Source organism: Varanus komodoensis, unplaced genomic scaffold, assembly GCF_004798865.1.
Source record: "Varanus komodoensis strain SLA01 unplaced genomic scaffold, ASM479886v1 scaffold11, whole genome shotgun sequence".
Lineage (NCBI taxonomy): Eukaryota > Metazoa > Chordata > Lepidosauria > Squamata > Varanidae > Varanus > Varanus komodoensis.
This window is the reverse complement of record NW_025335317.1, coordinates 24,836,975-24,857,916: the sequence shown is the minus strand read 5'-3', so window position 1 is coordinate 24,857,916 and position 20,942 is coordinate 24,836,975. Positions and strand designations below refer to the sequence as shown.

General features: G+C 43.5%; 1 protein-coding gene across 1 annotated transcript in view; it reads right to left on the bottom strand.

Moving 5' to 3' along the window:
• Positions 1-4,742: 4,742 nt before the first annotated feature.
• The window catches only part of KIF20B (kinesin family member 20B), a 66,060-nt gene continuing 49,860 nt past the window's right edge, over positions 4,743-20,942 (bottom strand). The window contains 10 exon segments of the mRNA XM_044420023.1: positions 4,743-4,963; positions 6,136-6,278; positions 7,516-7,663; positions 10,854-10,943; positions 12,545-12,573; positions 12,576-12,612; positions 13,645-13,845; positions 15,245-15,325; positions 15,971-16,117; positions 17,330-17,497. Coding sequence (XP_044275958.1) covers positions 4,892-4,963; positions 6,136-6,278; positions 7,516-7,663; positions 10,854-10,943; positions 12,545-12,573; positions 12,576-12,612; positions 13,645-13,845; positions 15,245-15,325; positions 15,971-16,117; positions 17,330-17,497 — 1,116 coding nt within the window. The 3' untranslated portion in view covers positions 4,743-4,891.

The following is a 20,942-nucleotide window of genomic DNA, read 5'->3' as shown; positions in this document are numbered from 1 at the left end:
TTTTGTTGCATGCAGAAACAAAAATTTGTTTTCTCTGTAGCAGTTCATTGATTTCATAAATGCAACACACTATCTGAGCTGACAGAGATCGTCTCGGACCTGGTGTTGAGGATCCCCAGGATGTTGGTCCTGGGGGACTTCAATCTCCATGCTGAGTCTGGTCTGACTGGGGCAGCTCAGGACTTCATGGCCTCCATGACGGCCATGGGGCTGTCTCAACATGTCTCCAGCCCGACCCATGAACGTGGACACACTCTGGACCTGGTTTTCTTGACGGGGCAGGAAGAGGGTGACCTGAGGGTGAGAAATTTATGTTTGACTCCCCTGTCATGGTCAGATCACTTCCTGGTGAGGTTTGTGCTCGAGAGCGACTCTCCCTCTGTAAGGGTGTGGATCCGATTGTGTGGGTCCGCCCCCGGAGCTGGATGGATTCCTGAAAGCCCTGGGGGAGTTTCCGGCTGACAAGACTGGTGTTCCTGTCGAGGCTCTGGTCGAACTGTGGAACAGGGAGATGACCAGGGCTGTGGACACGATCGCTCCTAAGCGTCCTCTCCCACTGGGCAGAGCCCGCTCTTCCCCTTGGTATACACCTGAATTGCGGGCTATGAAGCGGGTTGGAAGACATCTAGAGCGTAGGTGGAGGAAATCACGGGATGAATCTGACCGAACACACTTGAGAGCCCACTATCGGGCCTATGCTGTGGCGGTGAAGGCGGCGAAAAAGAAATTTTTTTCCGCTTCCATTGCCTCCTCACAATGCCGTCCGGAGGAGCTTTTTCAAGTGGTGCAAGGCCTGGTTCGCCCGGGTCCTAAGGAAGATCCGGTTCCACCCTCAAAGGCCCGCTGTGACGACTTTGCCAGGCATTTCAGGGAGAAAATCGCTCAGATTCGTCACGAGCTGGACTCCACTAATGAATCAGAGGTTTCTGGGGAGACGCCAATGCTACCGTCTTGTCCAGAATTATTGGATGAATTTCAGTTATTGCGGCCCGATGATGTGGACATGGTGCTTGGACGAGTACGTCCCACCACTTGCCTATTGGACCCTTGCCCGTCTTGGTTAATAAATAATTCCAAGCACGGGATTGGGACCTGGATCTTGGAAGTGGTTAACACTTCTCTGAGGGAGGGTCGGGTGCCTGCCCCTTTAAAGGAGGCGGTAGTCCGACCAGTCCTGAAGAAAGCGTCACTGGATCCAGAGATGGCCACTAACTATAGACCAGTGGCCAACATCCCGTTTCTGAACAAGGTGTTGGAGCGGGTGGTGGCGGGACAACTCCAAGCACTCTTGGATGAACCTGATTATCTGGACCCATTTCAGTCCGGCTTCAGACCCGGGTACGGTACTGAATCTGCCTTGGTCGCCCTGTATGATGACCTGTGCAGGGAGAGAGAGAGGGGGAGTGCATCCCTGTTGGTTCTCCTGGACCTCTCAGCGGCTTTCGATACCATCGAAAGTATCCTTCTGGATAGGCTAGCGGGATTGGGGGTCGGAGGCACTGCTTTGCAGTGGTTCCGCTCCTATCTCAACGGCCGATTCCAGAAGGTAGTGCTGGGGGACTATGGCTCTGCACCATGGCAGCTATGCCATGGAGTACCGCAGGGGTCCATTTTGTCCCCTTTGCTGTTTAACATCTATATGAAACCACTGGGAGAGGTCATCAGGAGGTGTGGGCTACGGAATCATCAGGACGCTGATGATACCCAGCTCTACCTCTCATTTTCCACTAATCCAGGTGAGGCAGTGGCTGTACTGAACCGGTGCTTGGCCGAGGTAATGGGCTGGATGAGGGCCAATAAACTGAAGCTCAATCCAGACAAGACGGAGGTCCTGTTGGTTGGAGGATCGGGCTTCGGAGAGGGTGGATTTGACCTGGCCCTGAATGGGGTTGCACTCCCACTTAGGGACAAGGTCCGCAGCTTAGGAGTACTCCTTGACCCAGAGCTTTCATTGGAAGCTCAGGTGACAACGATGGCGAGGAGCGCTTTTCTTCAGCTTCGGCTGATTAATCAGCTGCGCCCCTACCTGGAGTACGACTGCCTGGCGACGGTGACACACGTGCTGGTGACTTCCCGCCTTGACTTCTGTAAGGCACTTTACATGGGGCTTCCCTTGAAGACGGTCCGGATACTTCAATTGGTTCAAAATAGAGCTGCCAGGTTGCTGACGGGGACGGGGCGTTATGCTCACATGACTCCAGTCCTCCGACAGCTTCACTGGCTTCCCATTGAAGTCCGGGCCCAATTCAAGGTGTTGGTTATGACCTATAAAGCCCTAAATGGCTTGGGACCTGGTTACCTGAAGGAGTGCTTACACCCATATATGCCCGACCACCCCTTGAGATCTGCGGGAGAGGCCCTTCTCCGGGAACCCTCCGTGAAAGAAATTAGGAGGGTAGGTACTCGGAGGAAGGCTTTCTCTGCGGTGGCGCCCAATCTATGGAATATGCTCCCCAGAGAGGTCCGCCTGGCGCCGTTATTTGTTTTTTGGCGCCAGGTGAAGACCTTTTTTTTTAAAACGTCATTTTAATTGTTAACAATATTTACTTATTTATCTGGCCAGGGCGACTTCTTTTCTTTTCTTTTATAACTTTTCTAACTCCTTTTATATCGTTTATATTTTTTATTTATTTTATATTATTAATTTTAATTTTATATTGTTATTTTTGTATTGTATTGTATTGTGTTGTAAGCCGCCCCGAGGCTTTGGCAAGGGGCGGCATAGAAATGTTCTAATAATAATAATAATATAGTTTCTTTTTATACACAGCATAAAGGTAAAAAATTATATATGCAGTGTTATCTTCATTTTAGATGTCAAAAGGGTTTTGCGGCTCCCGGTGTTTTCTTTTCTGTGGGAAATGTGTCCAAATGGCTCTTTGAGTGTTAAAGGTTGCCGATCCCTGACCTAGGTGGACCAGTGTGCCAGCTCCGCATAAAGCAGCTTCCTATATTCCTAAGCCAGAGCCAAACTGCAAAGAAGGGGAAACCCAGGTCCCATCCTAAGTGAGCATTCTAGAATTACATTACCATTTTATCTGCACTTCAGCTGAGAGCCAGTTTGGCACAGAGGTGAAGAGTGCTGAACTGGAGATCTGGGTTCTAGTTCCTGCTCAGCCATGAAAGACACTGCGTGACTTTGGACCAGTCACAACTCTCAGCCAACCTTGTTCACAGGGTTGTTGTTGTGAGACTTAAACAGAGAAGAGGTGAATCTTGTAAGCTGTCTTGGGATTCTTGCAAGAAGAAAGGTGGGATATAATATACAATATAATAGTAATTTATATTGCATACTTTGGCTTGTATCTACTGTTAGTCCTATGCAAGTCATGACTATCTTAAGTTCTATTCTTTTAAGGCATCTACTCTAACTAACGCTGGATAAACCCAATGTGCATCCTTATGTCTTTATGTATACACAAAAGACATTTTTATGTTCCACCACGCTTTGCAGTCTCAAAGAAATGGAACACTGTCTCTCAGCTGCAGAAGATTCCTCTGGATCAAAATGCCCCTTATGGAAAGACCAGTGGGCCTTCCATCTGCAGCAGAAAGGAGTGGCAAAGGCACATATATTCTGAGATGGATGAAACTTCAATACAAGAAGAGTAGCAAGCATACTTTTCCACAAAAGAGCACATACAAAGCCATCATTCAAAAGTTGGGGAGGTCTTGGTTCTTAATACCACCATGCTCCACTTAAAAGGCTAGAAGATAAGAGAGCACATAGATTTTGTGTTGGCTGAGTGAAAAGAAGATTTACTGTAGTGAGACTGTTGAAGTATTTAATTTCACTCCCTGCTGGTTGCACAAATGTGCATTAGCACTGTCATTAAAGTAAATATATATGCTACTCGAATTTAGCCTGAGAACATTCATTCTTTTTTCTTTTAAAACAAAGATTATCCCAGGAAGAAACCAAAGTATTAAAATATGGTACAACAAAGAACAGGCTTAACATAGAATTCTCAAGGGGTTCTAGCCAGAGTAGAATGGGATGTAACTTAGTCATGACCACCACTGGTAGAACTTTATCCAAGGACTTTCTTTTAATTCCATACTGGAAAGGAATGCAGACATTCTGAAGTGCCAGTTTCTAGACCTGTTGTAAGTAAAAGCATTCACACCTAGCAGGTTAAATAGGGACTGCATTATACTTGCAGCAATTTAGCAAAAGTAGCCGCCCATAGGATATTGCGGAAAGGATCCCCCATCTGTTCACTCACATGGCAGCCCTCTCCAAATGCCACTGCCTGTGGCCGAGAGCCACAGGGCACTGAGCATTCAGATGACTCCTGCCCTCATCCTGGGTTTTCACTGAGGATCGCCTACCCATTTTACAGCAGGAGTGGGGACTCTGTGGCCCTCCAGATGATGTTCAATTTTGATCAGCCCCTGCCAGCATAACCAATAGTCAGGGTGATAGGAATTGTAGTCCAATAGCTGGAGGGCCATGGTCCTGTTTTTTTAACTTTTCTTTATAACCCTAAGGTCTAGAAAAACAAGATTTTAAAAATTATTTTGGTTTTTTGAAGGAACACTCAAAGCCAATACTTATATTTAAGCTGACCATGGTGTGATTATACACTCAAAGAATATGTGCTGGCCTGTATATTAATCTGTCTCAGGATAAATGGAAATGGAAACAAGTATGGGTACATATTAATATATTTAATCTTCCCATATCCCTTATTTGAACAGTTAGCTGTACCAAAGTTTATACACAAATTCTGGAAACATAAAAAAGAGGGAACACGATTTTTACACTGTACTTATAAAGTAACAGAACAGATGCCACAGTTCTCAATCTACAATCATTTTTCAGCTTAAAACAGTTGTGCTCTGAGATTCACAAACTGAGAATTGTACATGATTCACAATGTGAAAAAACTCAGTGCATTTTCTTTGTTCTGAGACGTCGCTTGATGATTTCATGATCACTGTCCTTTTCATCCATAACAATCTGAAAAGGAATTTTTAAGTTCTGTTATAAATCAAATGTGGAGCTGATACTATAATAACAATGTGAGAATTTGTCTTAACCCCATTTGGAGCGAGATTTAGTTATTACATTTCTTTACATGAGCCACAGCCAATACAACCATAAAATACAATATAAACATTTAAAATAAAAGTAACCAAATAAAGCCTAGCAGGAGTATGAAGATTTAAAATATAGTTAATAGATTTAAAACAACATAAACTAAAAGACTATTATGGTTATTACTATTATGTTAATTGTGTTGTTTATGTTTGTTCAATTAATAAAATTTAAAAATTAAAAATAAATAAACTAAAAGATGAAAATGCCTACCAAAAACAAGGTGATCTTCATGTGGTACTAGGCAAGCCTCCTTTGGGGCTTTGCACAACTAGAGTGTCGGAACAGAAAAAACCCTCACCCTAGAGGCCACTCAACTAATTTCCTTTAGTGAAAGCTCACTGAGGATGCTCAAGTTGATCTTAGTGCCCAGGCAGGTGTATATGTGAGGAGACAATCATTCAGTGATGTGGCTCTAAACTATTATGGGCTTTGAAAGTTAATACTGGCACTTTTTATCAAGCTTAGGCCTGGGAGCCAGTGCAGATGGGAAAATGTTGTCATAATATGATCGTGTTGGCCAGTCCCCATTAATAATATTGCTGGACAATGTTGGACTTAGCTGAAGTTTCTGAACCTTTTTTTCAAAACAGCCCCACAGATAACACATTGCAATGATCTGGATGAGCTAGGTTATTTCTGTCTAAATAAGGATGCAGCTCAGCCTAAGCTGACAGAAGTGCTCTGAGCCACCAAATCCATCAGTGTTTCTAGTGACAATGCTGGATTTCTGAGACATTGGCTCTTAACATGCTGAGGTTAAGGCAAGACTAGACTTCACAGATTAAGCTTGAAGTTGGGATCCACTGACTATCAGAGAAATCCTACAATTGGGTTCATTTAAAATTAAGACTACAATCCAGTGACTCTGAGGAAGGAAGTCCCATCAAAGTCAGTGGTCCTTAGTTTTAAGCGGATCATGCTGTAAGGTAGGATGGGGTGGGTAGAGACAGCAGTTTCTCCAAAATTGAATTAAGTCCTTGGGTTGAAAGGGACTCTGCACCCATTTTACAGGTTAGTTTCATGCCACTTACCACATGACCAGAGAACTCTATGGGAGAGGAAATGTCAGTTGAGTACAACTTGCGCTTAGCTCGCTTGGGCTTAACACCATTTTCTTTAACGGATATCTCCTCAGTAGATTTGGGAGATTTGATTGTTGCCATCAGTTTCTTGGCTGAAAGAGGAATTTTCATAATATTTTAATTCCTTAATACACCACCCACAAGTGCAACATACGCTGGATCATGGAGAAAGCTAGGGAGTTCCAGAAAAACATCTATTTCTGCTTCATTGACTACGCTAAAGCCTTTGATTGTGTGGATCACAACAAATTGTGGCAAATTCTTAAAGAGATGGGAGTACCTGACCCATCTTTGTGTCTTGAGAAACCTATATGTGGGTCAAGAAGCAACAGTGAGAACTGGACACGGAACCACTGATTGGTTTAACATTGAGAAAGGAGTTCGGCAAGGCTGTATACTGTCACCCTTCCTATTTAACTTATATGCAGAGCACATCATGAGAAAGGTGGGGCTAGATGAATCACCAGTTGGAATTAAGATTGCTGGGAGAAATATCAACAACCTCAGATATGCAGATGATACCACTCTCATGGCAGAAAGTGAAGAGGAACTAAAGAGCCTCTTCATGCGGGTGAAGGAAGAGAGTGCAAAAGTTGGCTTGAAACTCAACATTAAGAAAACTAAGATCATGGCATCCAGTCCTCTCACTTTCTGGCAAATAGATGGGGAAGAAATGGAGGTAGTGACAGATTTTATTTTCCTGGGCTCCAAGACGGGGACTGCAGCCAAGAAGTTAAAAAACGCTTGCTCCTTGGGAGGAAAGCTATGGCAAATCTAGACAGCATACTAAAAAGCAGAGACATCACCCTGCCAACAAAAGTGCGTATAGTCAAGGCTATGGTTTTCCCAGTTGCAATGTATGGCTGTGAAAGCTGGACCATAAGGAAGGCTGAGCACCGAAGGATTGAGGCCTTTGAATTGGGGTGCTGGAGGAGACTCCTGCGAGTCCCCTGGACCACAAGGCGATCAAACCAGTCAGTCCTAAAGGAGATCAACCCTGACTGCTCTTTAGAAGGCCAGTTACTGAAGATGAAACTCAAATAGTTTGGCCACCTAATGAGAAGGAAAGACTCCCTGGGGAAGAGCCTAATGCTGGGAACAATAGATGGCAAAAGAAGGGGACAGCAGAGAATGAGGTGGCTGGATGGAGTCACTGAAGCAGTTGGTGTGAGCTTGAGTGGACTCCGGGGGATGGTAGAAATCAGGAAGGCCTGGAGGAATGTTGTCCATGGGGTCATGATGGGTCGGACACGACTTTGCAAGTAACAACAACAACAGAAGCATCTCAACAACTCTGAAAAAACAAAGGATCTTTGGCTTGCCATTTACCTTTGGACTGTATGACTGTAGGAGAATTCTGCAAGAAACAACCAAATTTCTGTAGTGTTCCACCTGCATTCCCTGGTGATTTTATACTTGCAGGCAACTGTTTACTTCTTAAGGAATAATCCTTTTTGAGAACTCGGTTAGGATTAGTCTAAAGGAACACAAAACATTCAACAGACATTTAGAGATTAGATTTAAAATCCAGACCGTTGTTAGCTTCTGTCCTATATACAACTGCTTGCTACAAACAGCTGCCACTCTTCTGCAAAGGATATGCACTTCCTAGATTGTAATATACTTGATAAAGCCTAGTCCTTTATTAACAGCTACAGAAGGGAAGAGGCGGGGCCAGGCCTAAAAGGACCAAGGCCAATCCCCTGTGCCACTTCCAAATATGGTCACCCATCCAACTGCAGGCCTGCATCTTTCCAGTTTAGCAAAGGGAACTTGACATCCCATTATTTGCATAGGATTTTAGGCAGGGTTTAACAAATTTGAAATATGACTCTGCCAAGTAGCTTGAAGTAGAAGCGAATGACTCAGAGGTAAGCTTATTAGGCTCAACTGAACTTATTCCCATGTAAGTATGTGTAGAATTTCAGTCATTTAATCCTCTTGAATAACTACAGCTAGTCATTCTGCTCTTGTATCTCTGGGATGGCTAGAATTTCCCTGAAAGGTTTTAAAGATAGTATGTGTACTTCGCAGCAGTAAATATTGCATTAAAGCTAATTATTCATTAGGTTTTCATGCTGCCCCTACACCCTGGTGGAAGTGTGTTTACAAAAGAAATTAATTTGGGACAAGTGCCTTCACCTATGTCAACTTGCCCATTCACAAGATCTATAGATCCCTATTGCCTTGTCACCTGCACAGGTAAATCTGAGGACAACCAGGGAGAGTGGCCTGTAGAATTCTCTCCTCTGCCACATTATTTCTTGAATGGTGGTTTGGCACCTGTGGTCAATTTACACAGATATTTGTCAATTTGTATGCCTGGCTTAACAGACTATCCCTTTTTATCTTTGTATTTCATTTTAATTGTTTTAATTAATCTGATACACCATTTAGTAACAAAATGAAGAGTACTATATACATATTTTAAATTACAAAATACTTGTGGGCTCCAGCTATTTTATTCCTCCTGATTTAGTTCAGCAGTAAGAGTGCCAGGCATGCAACAAGGTGCTTTACCTAGAGGACCCTCTGGGTGGATAAGCAACTCTGTGTAGGGTTTATATGCATGTGGGCACTGCAGTCTGCATAAACCGGCATCTCTATGTATGTGCAGTGATCAAGTAGCAGCTTTGAGAATTTCCAAGGTATTCATATGGAGCCACCATGAACAAGTCTCTTGTTAAATGACGCAATCACTGTTTTGACCCTTAGAGTTCAATTACTAAGGCTGAAGAATAAAAGTTCCTGCTACAAAATTGCAGATTAGAATGTATGAGGAAACTGTTTCAAGTGCAGTAATTCTCTCTGCCATCTGCCTAAACAAGATCTATGGAAGTGCTACCACTTTCCATTATGCATTTAGTTTTAATATATCTATGAAGAATGGAATTCCAGGCATATTTGATGACTTTTGATGACTTTTGTGTAAGAACTACATAGATATTAAGTCAAACCAATGCATTAATAATGCCCACAGGCATTTTTCACATCCTAATATTCATCTAAGAAGCTACAATTAGAGCACTATCAATCTTTCCAACATGAATATTTAAACTGCTTATGGGACAGCTAGTGATATCATGTAAGAGCCGTGCAGAATTAGATCAATGGCCAAACCAGCCCAGATCTCAGTTTCCACGGTGGAACCCCCAAGCAGGACATGAACATAATTTAGTGCCTTCCCCTTCTGTCCCCCAGGAACTGGCTGCTATGCAGGGACAGATTGCTTCCAGAATCTGAGGCAGACTATAGCCGTCATGACCAGTAGCCACTGACTGCCTTATACTCCAAGAATTTTAAAGCTTGGCAGCCATCCCTACATCTTATGATAGTTTAATGATGCACAGTGTAAAAAGCTACTTTGCTTGCTCTCCTTCATCTTTCACCAATCAGCTTCATGGAATGACTTCCTTGCTTTCTAGTATTGTAAGGGGGGGAAGCTAAAAGCCTCTCCTCATTGGAAGATGTTGTAGCTAACTGACCACCTGAATCACCCTCTTCTGGTTCTGCCAAGTTCCCCCAGTGGCAGGCTGCTAATACAAGAGGCAGTCCAAAGCACTCTTAGCAGCGGTTGCCAAGGAAGGGAGGGTCTGCTCTCCACACTGGGAACAAAAATGGGCCAACATTATCTGCTGAAGGAAATTAGAAGAGCAAAGGTGAACAGCACTGTCATATTTTCATGACTGATTTTGAACAAGAAATTAGACTGAGATAAATGAGATAATCAACCAAATGTTGTAGTATGCAGCCATTCCTTCTTTCAGACACATTGTTCGACTCCTGGTGCTCATACACAAACAAGCAAGCATTCTGTGGCCACTGGGTATGCTCAGTTCTAATTAGGCTTTCTTTTGTGTGTGTGTGGTGGGGGGGGGGCCTGCTTTTGAGCTTCCTTTGTGCATCTCACCCCCCCCTTGAAATGTTTTAGGACTTCTGCAAGCTGTGGGGTTCATGTAAGCACAGTGATACCTTCCTTCTCATTTCTCAGTAGCCCAGTTTTTTGCTTCATAGCCATTTTAACCAGATGGCTCTTAGCTATACCATTTAACACAAGGATGGGTAGCAAGTGGCCTGTAGGCAGCACACTGCCATGCTACACCTCCAAAATGAAATAAATCAAATGGCTTCAGAAGAAGCTACAGAGCACAAAAGGATCAACTGCATGTTACATGCTTGTCCCCCACACCCCTTTCTGTGGGTGTCCCATGGACTGCATGGTACCCTTCTCAGTGTAGCCTGTGGATGAAAATGGCCACTGGACCTCTTGCAGTTACAGTATGTACCCTTGATTTAGAGAGACCAGTAGACGAGACACGAAGATGCCCCCTTCCGTTTGGCCAGGGAAAGATAAGACTCCAAAGAGAGGTTCGACCCTGGACTAAGGCATGGAGAATTGGTGGTCCTCCTACTCTAGCCCAGCGCCAAACTTACTCCTTAGTAAATACCCTCACTTTTGCAGAGATGGAGAATACTAGTGCTGGGATAGTTGAGGAGAATTTGCAGACCAAAACAGAGCTACTGCATATTATATCCAAGCAACTTTTTAATTTTCATTTATTTATTTCAGTTCTATATTGCCATGAAGTAGAAGCTCTCAGTGACTACAAAACCATCGTGTGAAAGTTATAGCACATGCTGCTTTTAACATATATGCACAGACACACCTTTTTCTTTTGTCTGCTTAGTGAATCAGAGCATCTATCTGTGTTAATCAGGGATGCAGCATTCTCCTCATTTTCACTCTTCAAGAAGTCCTTAAAAACAGAATGGTTTGCTCAACATGAAACTACTCTTTCCAAACTGGGTTGTTTACTACTATTTCTCAGATGAAAGGGAGAACTTAGAGGTGAAATCCACAGCAATGTTCGGTCACAAAATGATTCCAAACTGTTTAAGCTATGGACAAGCAAGAAACATTCTCCCAAAATTAAATAAAGCTGAAAAGGTATTAGTGCTAGTTTATCCATTTTATCATTTCTTCTGGGCATTGCATTTTCCTGTATATTTTAGAAAGTGAAATATAAGTTTAACTTTTTATAGATCTGAAGTTAGGCTAGAAGTACTCCAGTGCCACTTCATGGTTGGACCATTAAGATGATAATTTTTTCATGCACAAGGAGTTTGTGAATAGCAGATCTGATACAAGTTTGGTAAACTGGTCAGGCATTATCTTAATTTGGGGGGGAGGGGAGGCAAAGGAAAAATAGTGTTGATTTTAAATAGAATTGCTACCATTGAGACTTAAAGGACTCAAGGTCAGGGATGAAATTTGGCAGAGATTACACTCCACCATTGAAATAGTAAATGGGTTCAGACAACACAGTAACTTACATTAAAGGATTAAAGGCTGAACATGGGTTGCTGTTGAATGTGCGTTATTGTGTTTCCTGAACACAGTTGTGCTAACAAACCATGGTTTGTCAACCACAAACAACCCATGAAGAGACCATAGTTGTTGGGTGAATTGTGGGCTGTTCTTAGTTAACAAACCATGGTTTGTTACCATGCCAGAGCTCAGGCAACACAATAAACCTTATTTTATCCGACCCTTCTGCTTGGAACACCTAAACAGTGCTTAGCACTAAGATTGTTGTAAATAATGCAATAGCTAGACTTTGGTCTGGGCATTTTTAAGGAAGTGTGTACACTCGCTTAATACAGATAAATTATGTATGCCAACTGTGATGTAGGGAGGTGTTTATCTTTGTAAGGTGACAAAATTTGAGATTACAGTTATCCCAAGATATATGTATCCTGCAGGTGAGTGATGAAGTGAAGTTCAGATTGGGGTCTATATTTTTTTAATAGATCGTCAATCCATTCAAAGCAGAAAAGGAGAGAGCTTAGCTGTTTGAATGGGAAGATGATCTAGTTCAGGACTCCGTTATCACTACCCTTCCATGAAAAGTGAACTGAATCACCACATTTTAAGCTCTTCACATGTGCTATCATGAATTTCAGTCAACATTTAGTCCCAGTTCTTGTGCCAATTTCCTCAAACTTGCAGAACAAGTTCTGGCAGGAAATCCAAATGATTCACTTCAGCTACTTGTGCTTAAGGCTTCACAAGTGCTTTACAACAGCAGTACTGATGCAAGTGAGTAACTGGGTGATTTTGGCTATTCTGCAGTGTCAGCTCTGAGTAAGGAGCAAGTACATGAGAAAAAGTGATGAACTGCAATATTGAAACAAAGGTTGCATATGAGGACCAACTGCTGTAGTTCATTGTTACTGTGTGTTAAGATTCAAATGCACAAGGGGAATGAAATATGACTAAGGAGTAAGAGATGATATTAACTACTGTGATCTACAGTAGCTATAGTCCTACAGCATACAGCTCAAAGGGATTCAGTACCTGACTGACATCATCAGAAGTGTATTTTTTCTAATTTTGCTTTTCCAGCAATGCAACAAATTATTGCTCTTGAAGAAATAAGTTGAGGAGAAAGAATTAGCTTTCCAACAAACTCAGCTTCTCACTGTTCATGGACAGTACTGAGCTTGAATTCAAGAAGCCACTTTTGGAAATTTGACACTAAGCTGAAATTTAATATGAACAGTTAAATGTGGTCTTGATGTTCCTTATCACAAACAGTGATCTGGATGGAGCACACATACTGAGTTACATGGCAGAAAGCGACCATGTTGTAAAGCTTAATAATAAATCTGCAAAACTCCTATTTGTTCAAAAATGCAAGCCAGGACAATATTTTTATGGGTACAGTGTGTCCCTCAAATCTGCCACTGTCGGTGTCTATCGTCACGCAGATTGAGAGGCCAACACTAATCAAGAAGGACAGGCTGAATTCAGCTGGCAGATCAAATTTAAGATGATCATTCCGATTCCCTGGGCTGTGACATTTTGTGATTGGATGGAGATGTGCTCCGTGTCTGGGCTCATGTGGTCCACCTGTGGCTTAGTCACTCAGAAATGCCTAGAAGGTTGCATTTATGCCTGTGACTGACTAGCTATAGTAGAATTCATACCCAGCTAACCAGAACTTCAGAAGAAGCAACTAGTTAGACAAGAAGAACGCATCCTAAGAAGTCTTGAGGAAATTGATTCAATTGTTTTGAATGCTAATACTTACTTCAAATAAAATAAAAATGAGGAATATTTCCCATTCAGAAATCTTCACAAAAGATCCCTTTGTTAGACAAATACTTAGTGAATCCAGATTTTGGGGTATTGGTAAAAGTATGTGTTGTTCTATAGTGTTCAAGCACATGGAGAAAAACATGTCAAAACACTTAAGAAGCACACCATATAGCATCATCCTATGCATCTTGATTGGAAAGCAAATGCCACGATATTTCCTTGCAAATTACTTTAGGAATGCAGGCTTGGGCAATTTTTCTGATCTATGTTTTAAGGCGTTTTTTAATAGAAGCTTTATTTACAGTGGTAGGCAAATACACAGGTCAAGAAAGCTTAATTCAGTCAGTTGTCACTACCTCATCCAGTGCATTGCTCTTCCTTTTCCTCGCCTTTGGCACTTTTATAGTTATTGAAGAAGGATTCCCTTGATGCTTTACTTCCATCTTATTTGGCTGAAGAGGTGTAAACTGAATTTCCATTTCAGGTTTTGGAAAGCGGCTGATTTGGTCATTCTCTGAAGATACTTCACAAGAATCTAGGATGGTGTCTGACTGGTCCTGCTGTTAAATTGTGACAAAAGAGAAGGGAAGGGGGAAAGAAAGAACACACACAATCTATAGCCATGACGTCCGCATGTATTTCCTGCTCTTGTAAGAATGTTCAAATTTGTTGGAGAGGTTGAAAGAAAAGAAGGCTTCTTCTTCTATCAAAAGAAAGTAATTACATAAAGGAGATTGGATGTAGAACTCCCCTTTCCAGAGTACTTACAGGCTTGAAAAATATGAAAAAAGTGGTGTAAAAACTGGTAAGTCAGGTCAATATTAAAAAGTGAAGAGGGCCATACCCAGACCAGTACTAGCCACACCTTTCGGGGAAATAAACTCTTCAACTTTTTCCTTTTCAGTTCTCTATTCGTCAACTGACAGCTGCCAAATGGGTGCAAAGCAATGTGTATGCAGCTTTGCTTGGTCAATATTCATGCATATTATCTACTGCACTTTGACAGCTGTCAATTACTGGGATACTGGCCAGGCCAGGCTCCACATTTTGGACTGCCATAGGGGCTCACCTTTGAAAAAATGAGAAACTGTACACACCCCAACTTTTTAAAAGTGAAGTAACAACTCCAAAGTGCCGCATCAGTGGAGCAGGTGTAACTGGCAGGGCTACAAAAAAACCCATGAAGAAAGGGGTTGCAATTGAGCAGGAAGGAAGAAACAAGACAGGTTTTGCTGGAGAGTTGGAGCAGAGAATAGTGGGGAGAACAAAACCCAATAAGCCCAATTGTCTGTCAGACGCACCATAGGCTGTTGCTGCTGAATCATGGATTGCTACTGAAATGTTGGTCATCATATTATCACAACCCAGCCTAACTAAGGAAGTATGAGTTGTTAACCATGAACTGTTGGATTGTAAATTGTGAGTTGCTAGTGGTTAACAAACCATGGTTTGTTAGCACAGCTGGATCCTGGCAACATGATAATTAACATTTTAATGACAACCACACCCAACCCTTGAGTGCAGGTCATCACATTGTCTGAACCCAGCCACCACCAAAATGTCCTATCAGCAGAACTACTTTCAATATAACAAAACCAGTTTTCACCAAAAGATCAGTGTGACTGACACATGCCCCCACCACATAGACCAGCACCACCAACTATCCCCACATTCCTCCAAATGTCCATTTGAAGCATCAGAAATTTTATGTGCATGAATATGCATGTGTGGGCAGCTTCTAGATGAGGAGAAGGACCATTGCCAGTCATAGTCCACCAGCAGTTCCTAAAATTATACTGTGAGAACTTGGAATGAGCAACCCTGAACTGCAGGCAGGGGCTAGGAGACAGAACGCAAGAAAAAAAATCAGAACTTTGAGTTGGGGCCCTATGCGTACCAGAAAGAAATATTCAAAGACCAAATTAAATAAGACTTCCTTGTCAGATGGAAGCATACCTGAATGCTAGAACTTTGCTGCAATGAACCCACATCCTCAGCATTAGTGAAGTCTGGCAGGCCATTATGTTTTTCTTTCAGCTAAGGAAGAAAGGGCTGAATTACAATCTTCACATTTATACAGTTCAAGATACCTCTGATGTTTTATGGAATAATGCTGGGAAAGGCAAGGATATGTATGAAGTACACGACAGGATGCTGCCACTCCTCCCAGGAGGTCTCACTGTGTTCCAGCACTGGTAGCATTTCAGGATCAAGGACCTAACTTTTTTCAAAAGATATTCTCCACTACCTAACCTGAAGCCTTTTAAAACTGCACCCATTAAACTTGGCTGTGTATTTATCATTTGTTACTCTGCTTCAGTTCTGACTATTGTTTTAATGGCAATTAACTCTGCCTCCCCTCCTCACTCCAATTCGGGGTCTCTCATCAGCAGGAATGCTGCAGATCTTTCTGTGGACCTAACAAGGTGGGGATACTGCCACTATCTTTGCTCCATCCTAATTCCTCTTCTCTTTGGAAAAACCTGGGTTGCAATCCTCACTTATCTGGCATGCCTGATGATGGCACGTCTGCCCTGTACACGGCAGAAAGCTCTGTGGGCATAAATCTACCAGCAGCAGTATTCCTGCAGGGACAAGCCCCAGATTAGTTTCACTGAGCATAGTCCAACTTCTTTTTCCAAGGACTGCATTATAAGAAAACAAAGTGCATTATCATTTTACCTGTTTATAGTCAGTCAGATCATCTGCATTATTGCTTTCTGGATTTTTTGGAATTGGTGACATTTCAGTTGTAAAGTTTTCAAGACCAATCTGTTTTAATTCCTCAGTAACATCACTCCCAAGTTCCTCAGAGTTACTTTTATAATCCTTTAAAACAAGAAAAGAAAAAGACAAGAAAGGCAGTGGGTATTCAATAAGTTGGATTTAAAAAGAACTGATAAACACAAAAGCTAAAACATACCATATTTACAGTGAACTGGATTTTTGTAGACAAAGATAAAATGAATGTTATACCTGAAACTAATACTCAGTGTGGAAGTTGCAACACGAAATTCCCTGCTTATATACTTAAAATAGATTAAGAGCAGGTTTTGAAACACCCACACACCTTCTGTATTTGCCACATTTGTAAAATCTGTCAGAAAAACATGACAAGTTCAAATCCAGCCTCTATTATATCCACTACAAGAGATTCAACAATGGCATGGGAGCTACTTGAGATTGTGGCTGCACCTTCAACTTGCAACTTCAACAAATCAAAATCCAATCCAGAAGTCCTCAACCAGATGGTTTCCAGATGTTTTGGACTACAACTCTCAGCACATCTGACTATGGGCCATGCTGCTGGGGCAAATGGAACTTGAAGTCCAAAGCATCTGGATGGTACTAGGTTGGGAAAGGCAGTCTAAAGTCACAAGACGCAGAAAGCAAACAGGTTTTGGTTTAATTATGTAGCCTTTGGGATCATCTGCCACCATTTACACTTTCCCAAGTGAGACCAGAAATAACTTATCTCCTTCTGATAAGGTCGGCTCATAAGATAGCTGTTCTGGTTAATGGATGGTACAGAAATCAATCGATCAAATAAAAAGACCAAAGACAGTCTAGCCTTGCATCTCATTTCCATGGGGCCATTCAGAAGTACAAAGAATGCCCCAAGTAGGACATAAGGGAAATAGTCCTTCCCCACTTGTTCTCTAGCAACTAGTAACTGGTGACTTATATCACTTGATGGTTAACAACTTTATTTGCATACTTACATGAGAGACTGACAACAGTCAGAACTTTAATATCAATCCATTTCATGGAGGCAGTTCAGACACTCAGCCATCCAAGTGTACAATAAATCAGGTGATGAATCTGTATGTGTGTATCAGATTGCAGTGGCAATTTGTTTGGGAGTAGGAAGTGCATGCAAACAGGGGCAGGGTAATTGTTCAAGACACCCCTAACTACCTTCAGAATTCATTCATTCATACCTTCCTAAGTTCTGGGATGCTGCAAATGTAAAACAGTTCTGTGTGAGAGATTCATCAACAGAAAAAGGCAGTAGAGAAAAAGAGGAACGTTTACACTGACCTTCCTGGAAGCTTTTAGTATAGTCCTTTTCAGTTCTTCTATTTCTTTGTCTTTTTGTGCATTACTGGAAGTCAGAGAGCTAAGCTGAACCTCCAGCGCTGCCACCAGCTGATCTCTCTCTGCACGCCATTTTTGAAGATCATTATCCTTTTTTGACACTAGTTTTTCCTGAGGAGAAGAATCAGAATTAGAAATCCCTGTAAACATCTTGTAGGTAGGAACTGTTTGAACTGCATGGTTGTTTGTTTGTTTGTTTGTGTTTTGTTTTACTGTCTGGAGGACCAGGACATTTTTTTTTAGTCAAGATACAAGCTTAATACAAGCTTTTTAAAGCATTGACCATTAACCAAAGAAACACATTTGTTCTGAAATTGCATTAAGATGGAAACATCAATAAAAGTCACTTCTAAACAGCCCTAGACTGTGCTCTTAATCAGTCCTAGACTAAGTCATATTGATCCAGAGTGTCATCTAAATCTATTTCTTTGGGTTCCAAACATCTTTCAATAGCCCCATTTTTGCACATTTCTTTCATCTAGTACCATTGCAAAAAATACACATTTTACTTTTGAGTTTATGTCAGCTATTAAGGGTGGAGACTTCAGAGCAAAATCTTAAGTTAATTATAGTGTACAAGGGCATAAAAGACTTCCATCAGCCTCAGGCAAAGATCCTCAAGTGGCTTACAAGAAACAAGCTTAGATAGGCATATAAAGTGCCTGAAAATTACGTTGTTTTCTTTAATATCTTGAGAAGCTGGTTTAATAAACTTTGCTTTACTTGATTATTTTGTTCTCTTTTTAATATTAATGTAAAATGTATACCTGATATTTGTTCTAGGACATGAATGGTGTAATTTATTTTTGTAGACATAGAGAAAAGAGATTTATGTTCAACTCCTGGTTTACAAAAACATTAGCATTTTAATGTTCTGTCACAGGAGAAAGAGGAGAGTACAAAAGTTGTGTTGAAACTCAACATTAAGAAAACTAAGATCATGGCATCTGGTCCTATCACTGCCTGGCAAATAGATGGGGAAGAAATAGTGACTACCTACAGATTTTATTTTCAGTTGCAGATTTTATTTTCTTGGGCTCCAAGATCACCACAGACGATGACTGCAGCCAAGAAATTAAAAGACACTTGCTCCTGGGGAGAAAAGCTATGGAAAATCTAGACAGCATACTAAAAAGCAGAGACATCACCCTGCCAACCAAAGTGTGTATAGTCAAGGCTATGGTTTTCCCAGTTGCCATGTATGGCTGTGAAATTTGGACCATAAGGAAGGCTGAACACCGAAGAATTGAGGCCTTTGAATTTTGGTGCTGGCAAAGACTCCTAAATGTCCTTGGACTGCAAAGAGATCAAACCAGTCAATCTTAAAGGAGATCAACCCTGACTGCTCTTTAGAAGGTCAGATACTCTTTAGAAGGTCAGGACCCCGCGCTGCAAGAGACGCTTCCGCCCACCCCCAGCATCACGCCGCTCCCGGGCAAGCGAATGCAGGCAGACGCACACGGCTGCGACCTCGACGGCAGCCAGCTCCACCGGCCAGCGCGGCCGCACGCGGCGCCGGAGAGCGCCGCCCGCCAGCCCAGGTGATCGGGCGCGCGCGGTGCGCGACGGGGCGGGTCTCGGAGGCGCCCTGCGGAGTCAAAGCCGCGGCAACGGCCGGGGCCGGCGGCCTCGGGCCGGCGGCCGAAGGGCGGCGACCAAAGGGGTCGCCGCCGTTTGGGGTGCCGTTCGGGGGGACGAGAGGGGGGCTGGGCTGGCCATGGACTCTTGTTGAAATAGGCCTGCCTACTGCTGATTCTCAGGGAAGAGGAAGGATCCCCTTTTTTCTTTTTTTTTCTTTTTATCGTTCTTTTTCTCCTCCTCCGACCTACTTTATAATCTTACCCTGCTTTAATTAGTGCTTTGAGTCATTCCTGGCCATGTCAACGTTTATATATCCTGGGGAACCCACGGGGGCTGCTATTGGCGTGGTCACGGGCAATGGTCGTTACAACAATAGGGGCTTAACGTGCCCACGTAGAAGAAGGATGGACAGATGGCTGACACCTGTCCCTCCTTCTGATCCTGCCCCCAACCAGAGGGCGCCAGGTAGCCTTGTCAACCACCCCTCGGGTCTGACAGTGCTGCTGCTCAATGCCAGGTCGATCAATAATAAATCTTCCCTCATCCATGACTTGATTGTGGATGAGGGGGCTGACCTGGCTTGCATAACGGAGACCTGGGCGGGAGAGGGAGGGGATGTTGCCCTCTCCCAGTTGTGCCCGCCCGGGTATCTGGTTCAACACTGTTCACGCCCAGAAGGGAGGGGAGGGGGAGTCGCGTTGGTTTACAGAGCCTCCATCTCTCTCACGGGTCTTCCGGTCCCTTTGAGACCAGGGCTGGAGTGCCTCTACTTGGTGTTAGGCGAACGAGACAGATTGGGGATTCTATTGGTGTACCGTGCACCTTTCTGCCCAGCAGTCTCCCTATCTGAGCTGACAGAGACCGTCTCGGACCTGGTGTTGAGGACCCCCAGGATGTTGGTCCTGGGGGACTTCAATCTCCATGCCGAGTCTGGACTGACCGGGGCGGCTCAGGACTTCATGGCCTCTATGACGGGCATGGGCCTGTCTCAACACGTCACTGGCCCTACCCATGAACGTGGACACACTCTGGACCTGGTATTCACGACGGGGCAGATAGAGGATGACCTGAGGGTGAAGAACTTATGTTTGACTCCCCTGTCATGGTCAGATCACCTCCTGGTGAGGTTTGTGCTCGAGAGCGGCCTCTCCCTCTATAAGAGTGCGGACCCGATTGTATGGGCCCGCCCCCGGAGCCGGATGGATCCGGATGGATTCCTGGGGGCCCTGGGGGAATTTCCGGCTGACAAGACTGGTGCTCCTGTCGAGGCTCTGGTCGAACTGTGGAACGGAGAGATGACCAGGGCTGTGGACACAATCGCTCCTAAGCGTCCTCTCCCACCGGGCAGAGTCCGCTCTTCCCCTTGGTATACACCTGAATTACGGGCGATGAAGTGAGTTGGGAGACGGCTAGAGCGTAGGTGGAGGAAATCACGGGATGAATCTGACCGAACACACTTGAGAGCCCACTATCGGGCCTATGCTGTGGCGGTGAAGGAGGCGAAAAAGAAGTCTTTTTCTGCTTCCATTGCCTCCTCACAATGCCGTCCAGCGGAGCTTTTTCGAGTGGTGCAAGGCCTGGTTCGCCTGGGTCCTAAGGAAGATCCGATGCCACCCTCAAAGGCCCGCTGTGACGACTTTGCCAGGCATTTCAGGGAGAAAATCGCTCAGATTCGTCACGAGCTGGACTCCACTAATGAATCAGAGGTCTCTGAGGAGTCGCCAATGCCACCGTCTGGTCCAAAATTACTGGAGGAATTTCAATTATTGCGGCCCAATGATGTGGACAAGGTGCTTGGAAGAGTACGTCCCACCACGTGCCTATTGGATCCTTGCCCGTCTTGGTTAATAAATAACTCCAAGCACGGGATTGGGACCTGGATTTTGGAAGTGGTTAACGCTTCTCTGAGGGAGGGTCGAGTGCCTGCCCCTTTAAAGGAGGCGGTAATACGACCGGTCCTGAAGAAAGCGTCACT